General features: G+C 39.8%; 1 protein-coding gene across 2 annotated transcripts in view; it reads right to left on the bottom strand.

Moving 5' to 3' along the window:
• Positions 1-14,795, bottom strand: part of SOBP (sine oculis binding protein homolog) — a 111,505-nt gene that overhangs the window by 74,739 nt on the left and 21,971 nt on the right. For both annotated transcript variants that reach the window (XM_064707828.1, XM_064707829.1), the window contains exon 4: positions 12,909-13,060. In XM_064707828.1, coding sequence (XP_064563898.1) covers positions 12,909-13,060 — 152 coding nt within the window. The remainder of the gene's footprint in view (positions 1-12,908; positions 13,061-14,795) is intronic.

The following is a 14,795-nucleotide window of genomic DNA, read 5'->3' as shown; positions in this document are numbered from 1 at the left end:
TTAGGAAATCAATTTCAGGAAACAACTTACAAACTAGGTGAAATGCTGTAATATCCCTACTGTGTTCTTTGGAAAAGTTAGGTAGGCATAGTGAAGCTGCTACACATTACATTTTATGCTGAAATGTCCAGATATAATGAATTAGAATTCTACATGACCCTTCTTTAAAAACAGCCCTTATTGTGTGGGATTGAACACAACCTCACATTCTGCCTTAGTCTTTTTATAAGAAGTCTTTTACGCTTTCCATATTTTCACCAACAGCAAATATTGACATTTTCAAAATACTCCAAAAGAGCAGTGTGGTGACCCTGACAACTGCATTATGAAGGCTGAAAATTTTTAAGAGAGACTTGAGAATAACTGAAAGTGAGACAAAACATTTTCATTTGAGTGATATTAACAAAAAATTCCCCAGTACAACAATTCCAAATCTACTGCTCCTGCAGAGCCAGTAAGAACTAAATGGACCTATTACAGCTCCTGCTTTGGGCCAAAATTACTGCTGATCCAAGCAGCCCCGTTTATTTTAATAAAGCTGTGCCTGTTTACATCAGCTATGTATTTGCCCAACCAAATGGGACACGTCAATCTGGATCGGGATTGTGTCACAGAGCCCTTCATGCCTGCTATGCCAGCAGTGCAACCACTCTGATTAGGAAGATGGGTCTCACCACAGTGATCAGCCCATTTGTTCATCTCATCTGGCAAATTGCAGCTGACAAGAGCCAATACCTGAAGGAAGGAATGAAAAATATCCTATAGTCTACACAGTTATAGGATGCATCTGGGGCTGACACAGCGGGCAACATCTCTCATGCATGATGTTTGGTTCCTATTGCTCTTTCACTTGGTTTAGTTATACACTCTGCTAATAGTAATCAGCTTTATCAAACCTCTGCAACTACACCATTTAATTTTAGTACCAGTTCAACTGCTACTCCAAACAGAGCACTCCTGTTTATTTCAGTGGCTTGTCACTCAGGCCTTTAACTATTAGTAACAGTTGAGTCTAAAAATGGGCAGTGTACTTTTGGGAATTAATAACTCCTTCTGAATCCGAGCATGCTATCCTTTCATTTCTGCAGGAGACAGAAAACACAGAGGATGGTGTATGTATCCCCCTGCCAGTGCCAGCCACTGTGTTTACTAGTGTTTGCTTTTCCCAGCTTAGTCAGTCCCAAGCAAACCAGCTCATTTCATGCCCCAGCTACAAGTGTTAACACCTCAGAGTATTATACACCAAAACTGCAAAAGATGAACCTCTGGTCCAGCCTTCTCCTCCTTCTCCACAGGCTTAACATTTTCATATTCCCTAAAGCATCTTTGATTGGTCTCATCACTGAACTCTGCATATCCAAACTCTCTCCAAATCTTGCCACCCCTTGTTCTATCCACATTACAGCAACGACCCAACTCTCCTCACCAACATTCCAACACCCCAGACCCTTGCCCATTTGACTACCATTATATCTGCATCATCCAACTTACTGTCCTTCTCCTATGCTCAGCTTCAGGCTGTTGTCTAGCTTCACTCATTCCCCTAGGATATTTTTTTCAGGTTGCTTTTTTATCCCCCCTTGACATAATATCTTGCTTTTGGAAAAGTACAAGTTGGATTTCTTCATTATTTCTAATTCCTCCAGAGAATTATTTTCTGTCCTGTCTGGTATCTGCAACTCCTCCTAGTTCAGTATCAGCTGCAGAGTTTGTGAACTTGCTCTCTGTTCTCTCCTGGAGATCATTAATGAAATATGAAACAAGACCAACCTCACGAAAGTCCCTCTGGCACTTCTCTATCCACAACCTGATATGCTGCTCTTTATCACCACCCTCTACTTTATTCCTTGAGCCTGTTTTCAGGCCACTTGACAGTGTTCATATCCAAAGTAATTTGAATTAATCTGTGGGTAAGATTTCATGAGATGCCATTTCAAGTGCTTTACTAAATTTCAAATCCATTAGAACTTCTAATTTGCGTCCCTCAGCTGATTTCTGTGCGTGTGTACACACTAGCCGTGGTTGCTGGGCAAAACCTCTGTACTTGTCTCTTACTCCTTGCCCATGTGGTACAACTGCAGAAAACAGGAATGTGGTTGAGTGGGTTTGTGCATTGAGTATCTGCCTTTTGTTGGAAAATCCAATTTTTTCCCAAAAAACAACTAATTTTTCTCAAGAAAATTGAATTAAAATTTTGTGTAGCACATACAAAAACACTTCTCAGCATTATAAAGCAATTTTTCTTTTGGCAGGAAACTTGAGTCCTTTTCAATGCAAGCAGTTTCTTATATAAATGTCCAGCTTCCTATGAAAACATGGACTGAGGTATGCTGCATTCACTGCTTCCACGGAGAGCATCAAACTATCCATAGACATCAAATAACACATCAAAACCAACCAATCTTATCCAGCAAACATGATCCTGAGTCCAAATAACTACCTAAATATCTCTGTCTAAAAGCTGCTATGTATAAAAATTATATCCCAGCTGTTCTTTACAGTGTTACTACCTGCCAGGTCCTGCCTAATTGAAGTTACTTTATTCTGCTGTTAAGCAAATGAAATAAAAATTATTTAGGAACTCTCATTTTCTGTGCTCAAGAAGAAAGTAACCTTATGTCTCCTTTTTTTGTTTTTGTTTTGGTTTTTTTAAGCACCATACAAAAGGCTTTCAAATTTTCAGGAACAGTTGCTGGTTTTAATGATATATTGCAGATCCTTGTCAATATCTCTGCTGCTTCACACTTTTATTTCCTTAGGAACACTCGGCTGAGCACCATCTGCTCCTGGTGATTTACTGCTCTCGAGTTGCTGAAGTTGGTCCATAACTTCATCCTAAGAGACTTCAATTTCTGTTATAAGGCCACATTCTGATTTCCTGTGGATAGTGTCCTTGGGACAGGAATTTCCTCATCATCCTCTGTGGTGAAGACGGACATAGGAAATTTAATTTTGTTTCTCTGCTGTTCCACTTTTTGAGAGGAGGTCAGAGCCATGGCTGGATGGCTTACAGGCACAGGGGACTTACAGGTGGCTTTTTGTTTTCTAGAGAGACTTTTTCTGTACTTTTCCTGTACTTCCTACGCTGCCCGGTACCTGCACCTTTCAGATAATTTCTGCACTCCACCTCAGGAACCTTTAGCTATAACTGATTGATCATGTCTTCAAAAGTTTTGAAGGAAGTGTTTTGTCTTAAAAAGGCAAAACATTTGGTATTTCTGCTACATGTATGCCTAGGACCCTGGTGGCATTTCCATCATTTACCAGCCACACTTCCAATTTGGAAAAAAATGGTTTTTTCCTCTCTTGTTGTGTGAAAACCACAGAAACAATAGGAAAACAGACCAGATGCAAAATAATTGAATTGCATGTACACAATGTACAGGGCAAATATGCACAGGGCCTGATCTAAAGCTAATTGCAAGCAGTGGGATGTCACCCACTGATGCCAATGGAGTCTGGATCAGGCCCAAAGAAAGTACACAAAAAAGCAGAGGGAGTTTTTTGTCTCATCTTTCAGTTACAGTAATCATAGGTGTTGTTTGTAACAGTAGTAGGTAACAAATTTTCCAGTAAAAGTGTGATTTTTAAGTTGACAGTGTCCCTTTAAGCTTATGCACTTCTTCACTTAACTATGCCAGATTTACTCTCCCCTTTCTACTTTTCCTTGCTCAGAGGTATACATACCATCTGTGCATCTAATATGGTGTTCTTAAATAGCCTCCAGAGAGATTCAATGCTTCTTTTCTCCCCCTTTTTAAAACTTGTCTGTTTTAACCCTTTTCCTTAGTATTTTAGAACCTCCTCTTTCAGAGCTCCTGGTCCTTCTTCCTCAGGATGAAGTTATCACCTTCACACACTGAACTCAGTAGTACAGTTACTTTCTCTTTTAATACTTTTACATTAGTCAAAACTCGGAGGGAGCTGTCTTATCAAGGCAGTGATATTGATAAATTGCTTCTGCAAAAGGAGGCATGAGACTGGACCATTCAACAATAGCCAAAGTCAACCATTATTTCAACACTACACAATGAAATAATTCAAACCTTTCTCCCTATAAATATTTAAATGTCGGTGCACTGCTTTAATCTCTAGATTAATCTTTTAAGACTTATGTTTCTAGTTCTAGGAGCTCTCTTCCACCTAATTTTTAGTAGCACTGTGCACCACAACTGCAAAAGCCTGGGGGCTAAATTAAAAATAATAAGAGTTATTGAGACTGAGATGTTTGATTTCTAACTCAACAGGCTTTCCTTTTCATTTGAGACTCTGAATTTCAAGGGAGAGAAGAGCCACAGGCATACAGGACACTGCAGTGCTGCATCCATCCATGTGGTAAGAGGAAAATCACTCAGTCTCATGGAGATGTTGAGTCCTTGGTGATTCCCCACGCTCCCCAGGAAAGCTGCACCAGGCTACCATGCCCCACTAAGGGCCCTTTCCCTCCCAAAGCCCAGAGAAAGGCTGGAGAGATGCTCTACTCTGCTTCTGAAATAAATGGACAGCAACAGAGCCATATCTCCCCCTCATCCCAGCCAAAGGACTGGCTCCTGCCGGAGCATCTCTGCCACCTCTCTGTGTGACAGAGGCAGGGTCTGGTCTCCTGCTTCTTAGGCTGGAGAGCAAACAAACCAAAAACATCTGAAGACACATGCTCCCCACCTCCACACCCATCAAATGGCTGTTTCTAAGTATTACTAAGCAGATGAGTACATTTATTTTAAATACAAAATTCCATCAAGTCTGACAACTCACAACATATGTTTACTTTCAACTTAAATTCAAATAGGTGAGCTGTAAATGCAGGGGGTTTTGACAGAGCACAGCCAGTAACTGAATTTATCTGGTCACCAAGTGATCAAACATTATTGGAGAAACTATTTTCTACTGGAAAGACATTTTACATTTTCAGACTTTTGCTCTATAAAACCCACCTCATTCTTCCATCAAGTTTAACGCCTGCACAGTGAGCACGGCTTGATTTATGGCAAGAAACTGACTTCAACTAACAATCCCCAGTAGTACATTTTCCTGTTCATCCAGCAGATTATAAGTTATATCCATTTGGCCTCTCCTAGCCTCATTTAAACTCACAAGGCCAGACTCAAGGTTAATGGGTGTAAGGGTTTCTTCAGTCTTCCCATAAACCAGCAGACGTTTCCAAACAAACCTAAAGGGGATGAAACTTTTCTGGCTAGAAGAGGCCAAAAAGATAGACAATGTGATTTACTCCCTTGGTCTGAACTCAGTTTCATCCTTGAATTTATTGCAAGATTTCTATGGCTGATGGAGAGGAAAGTCGCCACACTGGGAGTGTAATAGAGTGATTAAATACAGACTGTCAGCTGACAAGAAATGTCGCAACACCGCTGAATTGCTGCCTCACCTGCACAAATTACTTTGCCACTTGCGAAATGTGACAGCAATGTCATCTCCTGAGACACTTTAGGACTAGAAATTACCTTCCACCTTCAGCTGGGCCCCTCAGGTTTTTTACTTCTGCCCACCCTGCTACCCTGCCTGGGTGGAATTTTGCCTCGTTAAACTACGCCGCTAATTCCAATTTCTGTATTCCACACACCCTTTCAGAGTGTGTACGAATGGTGTTGCTCACAACATTGTTCCTAATCCAAACACATTTTGGAAAACCATATTTGCTTAATTTTGGTTTTCAAATAAAAATATATAGAGTGAAAAAAATACTCAACCTCCTTTTCAATATTTCCCTAAGTTAATGAGCTGACTGATAAATGAACAGATGCCATTAAGGCAATAATTTATTCAAATGTCATGATATTTTTGAACAAACATTTAATATGCATTTCTTTATTTGCCCAGCTCATATTAGTATTAATGATTGATGTGTTCATTAGGAAAAGGAAGAGTGGCACCAAATATAGTCTGTGCAAATTAGATTCACTTTGGAGATATACCCTAAGCTTTTGTCAGAACAAGGACTGTTCTTGATGCTCATTCTTTGTTGAGCATGAGAAAACAAAGCTGAAGGTGCCTAATTTCGTACAAAGCCAAGGTTAATCTAAGGCAACCTGAGCTGAGACAAGAAACAAAGGAGAGCAATAATTTTTGAGCAATTGGCTAGCTCACATAGGTTGGAACCAAAAAGGTTCAGAGGTAAAGTAAGCACCAGTGTGTATTATATCTGCTCATTTTCTGAATGCATCACTGTTATTGATCTAAACTCTTTAATCAAAAATCCCTTGGTGATGTAAAAATGCCATGGATGCAGACCATGAAGTCTATCTTGCCAGACTTTTTAAAGGAGCAAAATGTCTGTTATCCTCTAGTGTTCTCCTCTCCCCTTCAAAAATTCACCCTATGTGATTTAAAGCCTCAGTAAAGCTTTTTAGTAACCTCCAGAAAAATGGCTACTGGCCATATTTCTCCCTCAGTCACTCTGCAGGTAGAAACTTCTTTCACTTATCCAATACCAAGGTGCTAGAACACCTATTTAAATCCAAATCATTGCTCTAAACTGCATTCACCCAGTGTGCAAGGAACTTAAAAGCATTTCCAGTCAAGTCCTAACACAATTAGTGGTTTTTGTTGTACCATCTGTATGCAAACAAAACTTGCTTCTGGGAAAAAGGAAAAGTGCAATCGTTGAAGCTGTCCAAAACTGATGTGAGGACACCTTGCATAAACTGGTAGCTTTGTTTGAATCAGATGCCTGCCCCCCAAGAGGCAGCTGTAATTAGCATATTCATCTTGATAGAACCAAAGCAGCCAGAATGCAACACGACTGATGTAATGCGACATGGTGGTTAAAATTAAAAGTGAACACGCCTTTTAATTGGATTGGATACCTGCTAGTAATTCAGACAATGGGAATTTGATTCAAATTTATAGTATTAAATGGCAGCAGATGGACATTAAAATGTCCATTGAGTTCGCAAACTGACAAGCACGCTGGGTTTGCCAGATCCCTTCATTAAGTCACTGGTGGCATCAGTCAGGTGCTGCTGCCCATTTCATTGCTAGCAATGGCAATACATTTTGCTTTGTTGTGGGTGAGTGGCGAGATATTCTGACTGATGGCCTCAGTAGGTTAATTTGGAATTTCATTTGCCTCTTCTAATCATGAAAAATCCTAGCTCTGGTTTAGAGAAGCAATTCTATGAGATTTCTGGGTTTAGCATCCTGTAAATAACCAGGCCAGCTGATGACAGCAAGACAATGATGCCAATCTCCTTTCTGACCAATGCCACCCATTTTTTTCTAACCTTGGTATTTTCCTAATATTTCAGTCCCTGTTCCAGGTTCTTGGTCACTATATGCAGCCTTCAACTGTCCACAAACTTTAAAAACATCTTCTGAATGAGGTAATTCTCCTTATCCCTCCTTCTCCAGCCAGTTCCTCAAAGAAGTTTGCAATTGTGCCCCACACTTGAGCTGTTTCCCCTGCAGACTCAGCGTCTCATCTGCATTCACTCATCAGCGCTCATTTATGTCTCAACAAAGCAATCACAGCTATGGAGATGTTTGTTGTCTTTTTCCCCTCTACCTTCAAGCATTTGCAGGAAACCTTTTCAATTGGCTGCTGTGGCAATAGGCGCACACACACACGCAGATGTGCACACACAAATACACGCACGCACGTTCTACGCAAACCCGCAGAGGCAGAAGCCGCTTTGTGAACCATTTATTGAATCCTGCTTTTCTCTACAGCTCCAGAGAACCAAATATGGGCAACTGCATGAAAAGATGGTGGGACACCTGCTCTGCACTGACCTTTCTGAGCACCTGATTAACGCAAGTTAAATCTCAAGGAGAAATAGATTTTCTATTCAGAGCTCCATGTTTTTCAACTATAGAAAGGAAGTCTAAAGGAACAGCTAAGCTTTCTTTTTTTTGGTCAGGGCATTATTTGCATCAAGTTGCTCCAAGCAATTTTCTGAATTTCAATGAATAATGATCACTTTACAAATTAAATTTTGTAGATGCATAAGGAAGAGATGAAAGTGGCTTTTTTTTTGCCATTACTCATTGACTTAACAGTGAGATTGTTAAATATCTCTCATGCGCTGTTAGGCCGCACAATTAAGCTTGAAATCAAGAGAACTTTCTCTGACAATCCTCAGTAATATTCTGGGGAATGATAGCTGCTGTTTACTCCCAGTTTATAGTACATGCTTGTATCTAAATGTCCATATTATCACTTAGTGATAGATATTAATTAACCAAAAAATTATGCAGGCAAGAGCATTAAAGTTGTATGACGTTGCATGCTCTTTATCATCTTTAAATATAGCTTGAAAATGTGAGGGGTTTCCTAATGCAACAGAACTTAGAACTAAATAAATGTCTGTGACTTCTTACAGCTCCATTGGATATTTCACATTCACTTTTGCCACACAGATGAGATAAAGGACCTTAAACCTGTCTGCACTACTCCCTGTCTGCACTACTAACGCACAGTGTTGCCCATCACTACACTTTACAGGGAGAAAAGGGTCATGCTTGTTTACATCTTCTTGGTGCTACAGAGTAGCTTACTTTTACATTTTGATTTATGCCTTTTTGTTTATTAGCATGAATGAAATTGGACTGCTGTGTAAACAGAAACATCTATCTTTCTTCCTAATTGTGAGGCAGTATGAAGCAGGGACAAGGTCAAGTATAAAATACTGCCGGAGAACTTTGCAGTCGCTATGTCTCCAAAGCCTTAGTCAAATCAAGTAAATTACTCTTTAATATATCTGTGAGCAGAGTTCATAGCCTCTTTGAAGTCAGTTCTAGTTCTATGTTTGGCTGTTTGGTCATAATAAATTGTTTTCTGACCCATTGAGTCAAACAATTTAATTTCAAAATTAATCTTTTCAAGCTTCAGACTCACTGGATCAAATTATGAGTCCAACCATTCCCTTTAAATTTCATATTCTGAAACTTGGTGGTCTAGTGCTTTTTGCCCTTATGTGACTCTTTGCTACTTAACTTTTATTAGTTGGCCTCTAAAATTAAATCTGAGAAGGAAGCATCCAAATCTTATATCTTTGGGTACTACTAACATTAGTCCCAAATGCTTGCTTTTCCAGCAATGGTTCCTTTTAGTTGGTATTATTATACACAACAGGTTGTCATTATACAATATTCAATGTACAATATTATACATTATTATGTATTATTACAATATGTGCATTTGACTGGGCAAACTGGACAAACAGGAGCAGGAATGCAGATTTGGGTTATTTTTGTTTGGGGGTGGCAGTGGTGTTATTTTTAGGTTTCTTTCTAAACTGGATCTTGTCTAAATGCTTTGGGTTTTGCTGAATAGGGTAAAAGCCTCAATTTTTTGTTCATTTATCACTAACAATTTAGATAAGTTTATTCTGTTGGGGGAGCCTTTATAATTTCAAAACATACATATTTCTATTCTTGCAAGGCATGGCTGCTGCTGATATAATTTTAAACAGTCATGACTTTAAAACACCTGGATAGATGTTTCCGTTTAAACCACCTGGAGTAAAATTTGCATTTCTTATAAGAAAAGCAACTTAAGGTTGCACCAGACTTCTTCCTTACAAACTTCCCATTCCAGGCATGAAGCTCCCTGACAACCCTGGCTATGCATGGATGCAGAGGATACAGAGGCCCAGCTTCCAGAGCACAAATAGACAAGACTCCAGCAGGACAAAAGGCAGGAAAGCCTGATGGGCACCTCAGACTTCACTCCTTGGGTTCAAAGCTCCCAAGGCCAGGAAGGCACCAGCTTATCCCAGTGTGTTGCTGCCCTTGCCAAACCTAGTGCAGGAAAGGGCTGAGAAGGAGTTAGAAGTTGGGAGCAGCCAGTGCCCAGCTGGCCTGGGGCTTTGTGGAGCCCTTTCAGGGCACTTCAGGGTGGGCTCATGGCAAGCCTTCTCCCAGCTGGGAATCTGTGGCATGCAGCACTGTAATGTGCATTTGCCCTGTGTATGGGAAAAGATATTTTTTAGAATGATTACAAAAGTCCTCATTCTGAACACAGCAATTGTCATTCAGGGATGGATAATACACAGCATTACTTAGTGCTGTTTTGAGGCATTAGTGATGACTAATTCTTTACTGCTTAAACAGTACTACCAGCCGAGGCAAGCACTTATTGCAGCACTTCTTATCTAGGGGAGGGAGGGAAGACTGCTTAACGTGATCCATTAGGAAACTCAAGCTTTAAATAAAGTGACCACAAAGTCCTATCAGCTCCCAGAAATGCAGCAGCTGTACATATTTAATGTAATACAACACTATATTGTGGCAGAGATCCCTGTTTAAAACATGCATAAGGCAGGTGAAACGTGACTGTTTTGCTCCTCTGTTTGAAAAATGAGAAAGTGTAGAGTGGCATAACTCCTTAAAATACATAAATAAGCATTAGAGTCAGGGAGAAGACAGGTACGCTGTTGGAATAGCACTAACAGAGCAAAGGTCAGCAGTTAAATCTGAAACTATTGCATCCTGGTTCTTTTGATCTTATTCCTCAAGACTCCACTCTGTTACTAACAGGTGAAGTGCAAAACCAGAAGCGTGAGGGTCTGCTGAATTCTACTGTGCTTGTCTTCATTTAAGAAGCGCACTTCCTAAATATTCTGTCCCCAGATTATCTAATGCCATAAATACATGCAAGGGACAGCTACAGATTTCCTCTGCCCATCAAATCCTGTGAAATTCCAGGTTTCACAGGTCCAAAGAAAAAGAGAATTTAACTCACTGGCTTAGCTTTGAAGCAGAGCCAATCAACATGATAATGTTTTCTCACCATGTTTTGCCAAGTCCTCCCACATGGCATTTTGTTAGTTTGAAACCTTTTTAGTGAATAATAGGACATTTCACTGGGATATGCTGGTATATGAAAATATTAGGAACACCTATTGTGCTTATATACATATATGTGTATATGTACTTATTTGTATATATTTGTATATGTGTTTCTGTCTGTCTGTCTATACACACATACAAAATAATGAATATAGAGAGCTTTCTCAATGGAAATATTTGGCATCTGCCAGAAGTTAACAGAGGTTGAGGAAAGGGAACCAAGGAGAATGTGAAGCTCTAATTCATCCTCTCTCATAATACAAGAACAAGGAGGCCTCCAGTAAAGCACCAGGGTAATAAATAGTAAGTCAGGTAAAAGGGAACTTTTTCATATACTGCCTCACTGACTGAATTCATGGTCATAAACTATTACTGAATTCTACTACTAATGGGTTACTAGAAGGTTGAAGTACCCTATGCATTATGTTAACACACATTTATTTTCATTTAGTGGAGATCTAAATCTCTTATTTCAGGATCTAAGCTGTAGGTGAGAAAGAATACACCAAGTCCTTTCATCTGCCTCTCCAAGGTTTCCCAAATTATCTAGTACTCATCAGTTCTGGTCACACAGGATCACTTAACCAGGATCACTGACAATGCCTCCATTACTAGGAAGGATCTTATCCATGAAAATTTGTGACTGGAAGTCACAGGAGCATCAGCTGACAGAGATCTGCATCCTGTCAGCCCAGAGTGTCTGGACTGTGCCCTGCACACTGTAAGGCACACAGAACAGCATGTGATAGAGGTGCACATGTGCACATGCACATACATCCCTGCGGATTTATTTTCAAATGAGGAGCATCTAAGGAGCACATATTTCCCTCCTCCACACTTCTAGATAAAAAGAATGTAAACAACACTGTTCACAGAATACTCATGTGACTTTTAGTTGCCTGTCTGCTCCAGTAGACACTATGAGCTTGATTATCCAAGACTGCCACTAAAATTCCACTCTACTGATTTATGCAACCTAATTCTTCAGGCTTTTTTTTTTTTGGCAGGATGATGTGACCCAAATTTATAAAGGAGGTTAATTTGCTATAACATTGCATCTTAAGTCTAGAAACCATATGTACTTATTGGTTATCATGACAGATGTAAAAGACGAGATTTAGAGACCTGAAGTCAATTTGAACTTGACAGGCTTGGAATGTCCTGAAGGATGAGGGTAAATGGCATCATTTAGGAAGCCAAAATATAAAGAGTTTTCTGACTGATAAACATTTCTAAGACAATAAAGTTACCCAGAGGCTCACACTATTCAGCACCAAAAGGATACAGTTAGTTTTTTAACAACTAAAAATTTGAGGGGTTCCTTTTCTATTTTTCTTTAAATGATATGTTACATGTTTAAATGACATAAATTCTGCTGCAGAAAAACAGCTGCTGAAGTAACCTAGAGGGCATTTTCAGGCACTGTGCTTCAGTGATTACAGCAATTTTTGTAGACATTCAATATTAGGATTGCTTCTAATTTTAGATGGAGTTAAATTTAAATTGAGTAGGAGGGGTGTTCACATTACTCTAGATGTTCCAACATTGCTTACCCCAACCCAAAAATTGAATAGTGCCTGAATTTTTTAGCAATGATAAGTTATTAAAAATGATATACTTTTAAACAATGAAACTACAGCTCACTAGCAGCAGTGAAAAGATGTGCAGTATTGTGATGGGACTGAGACTTAGGCCCTAAAAGCATTTGCTAACTGGCCATGATCCCAATGCCATGGGACTTGGTGGCACTGTCATACACAGCCTTTCTCTATTCTATTTCTCTGATACTTCCTCTTAGTGTGTATATGTAGGAAGTATCCTGAGACTCTAAGGCCAAGTTCAGAGTCTTATGTTAATGCTTATTAGTATTTAAATTTCCTGACCCTCACAAAACCCAAGTATCAAGCTGAGAGAAACTGAAAGAAAGAAGGTTAGTAAAGGGTTGACAGTCCAACAGACAATACAGATGGAAAGTGGTAGGACTAGGTGAAACAGAGAAAACAAAAGAAAAGAGTTTCTATTAGATGCTAAATGAGACTCAGGCTGGGCCTGATTAAAGCCATGTCTATGTAGGTCACATCTTTCCTTATTTCTCTTACCTTGTTTCTCTTGAAATATGCTCTTCGGCAAGCTGCAAAGCACTTCTCGCTGCAGAAGCATTTCACTTCACTTCCCATACTCAGGGAATAGCGCTTGATTCCAACTTTCTGGCACCAGGCACACATTATTTGTACATTTGACACATCATCTTCTACAACAAAAATATAAGAACAATGTTTACATGAGATGCAAACACCTTCCTCAGACATCTGCACACTTACTCTTAGACACAAGCAGCACCAGCTCATCTTATTGCTAACTCCCTCACTGTCAGAGAGCAGAACTGTGCCTGCCTGTGATCACCAGCTTCATCCTCAGGCAGCCAGTGACCTGCGCCAGCCAGACTCAGCAGCTTGGCAAAGCTTCTAAAATGGCTGGAAAAGATGATTAACTCCAAAAATTGTGCACTGCTGAAAATGTCTGGAAATCTTGAGAACTTTTTAGCACGCTTTAGAGCGCACAACACTTTATTAAACGAGTAACCAAGACTGAAGGTTTAGTGGGTATTGCTGTTTTGCTCTTGTTACTTACAGTCTGCTGCAGTGAGTCCCTGAGATGCTCTGCTCAGCAAGCTGGTGATAAAACACAGCCAGAAGGTGCTGCACCAAGGCAGGTCTCTAACACAAGCCCTCTTCTAAATAAGAAGGAACATAAAACGCTCCTTTTCTGTATTATTTTGAAATGACTAGCATACAAAACAGGGAGCTTTTGTGTGAATTCAGCAGTCACAGAAACATAGACTTAAACAAGGCAGATGTTGCAGCACTGTGGCAAAATCTGCCAGGTTACTTTTCAGTCATTAGCCTTATTGGTCAAATTTTAACTCAGGCAGAGTTCACAAGCCTCTTTCAAGCTCTTCTCTAACATGTGTTACAAATGTGGCATGTGTGCCTTCTGGCATGTAAAAATACCACAGAGCTTATTTACTAGTGTAAATATCCTTTTGCAATATCCTTTTGTGGTCATCACTCCCACCTCAGGTTCACAGACAACAGCAATGAATAGTTAAGCCTACTAAACAGATCAAGTCAAGAAGTTTGCAGGAATCTTTCTGACTTAAAACACAGAATTCTTCAGTTCTTATGTCCAGTTTGTGATACTGAATGACCTTTCAGTTACAGACAGCAGCCATTGTCTAACTTCTGGGAAAAAATATCCCTGGAGACTAATTGTTAAAGCAGTTCCTGGTCCATGAGCTGTGGAGAATTCATAGCTTAGAGAGTCTGTCATGCAGCCATCCTATTTCCCTATAAAGGATTTGTTTTTGAAGCTACGCTGTCATCGTTCTGTAAAATTATTGGCAAACTAATTTTTAGCAGAGTGATTTGGCTCCTTTCCCCGACGATCATAACTCAGAACTACGTGCTGCATTTTACTCACCTTATTGGAATAAATACTGCCAGTTTAATAACTTTTTTCCTTCCACAAATTGTGTTATGATTTACAGCTACAAATAAAATTCTACAATGTAAAATAATGACCTTTTAGTTTTAATCAGACTGTCTACCTTTAAACCTACATTTAAGGCCAAGTTATAGCACAGATTTGTGTTTAATGTATTGTATCACTTACCCTTTAGAGTAGGATTTGCCAGTATTATAAGCACCTTCATATACTGAACACGAAGGGAAATCAAAACAATTTGGGCAAAATTATCACTAGCCATCTCTAGGGTGAAAAAGCCTGCCCTGAGCTGGCTGTAACATCAGCCAGGCTGCTGTAACACAGGGTGCTGGGTGATGATTTTTGCACGCCACTTTCTCTGCAGACTGGTCTTGTCCAGGGTGCCAACTACTCCAGCACAGACCTAGAGCTCTTCCCCCATTCTTGTCCTGAGCCATTTGCAGCACTTATCTTTTTCAAAGGCACCCTGATTCAGCTACTTT

The sequence above is a fragment of the Zonotrichia leucophrys genome, chromosome 3, assembly GCF_028769735.1.
Source record: "Zonotrichia leucophrys gambelii isolate GWCS_2022_RI chromosome 3, RI_Zleu_2.0, whole genome shotgun sequence".
Lineage (NCBI taxonomy): Eukaryota > Metazoa > Chordata > Aves > Passeriformes > Passerellidae > Zonotrichia > Zonotrichia leucophrys.
Note: the sequence above shows the minus strand (reverse complement) of the source record. Positions and strands in the feature narration are given on the sequence as shown.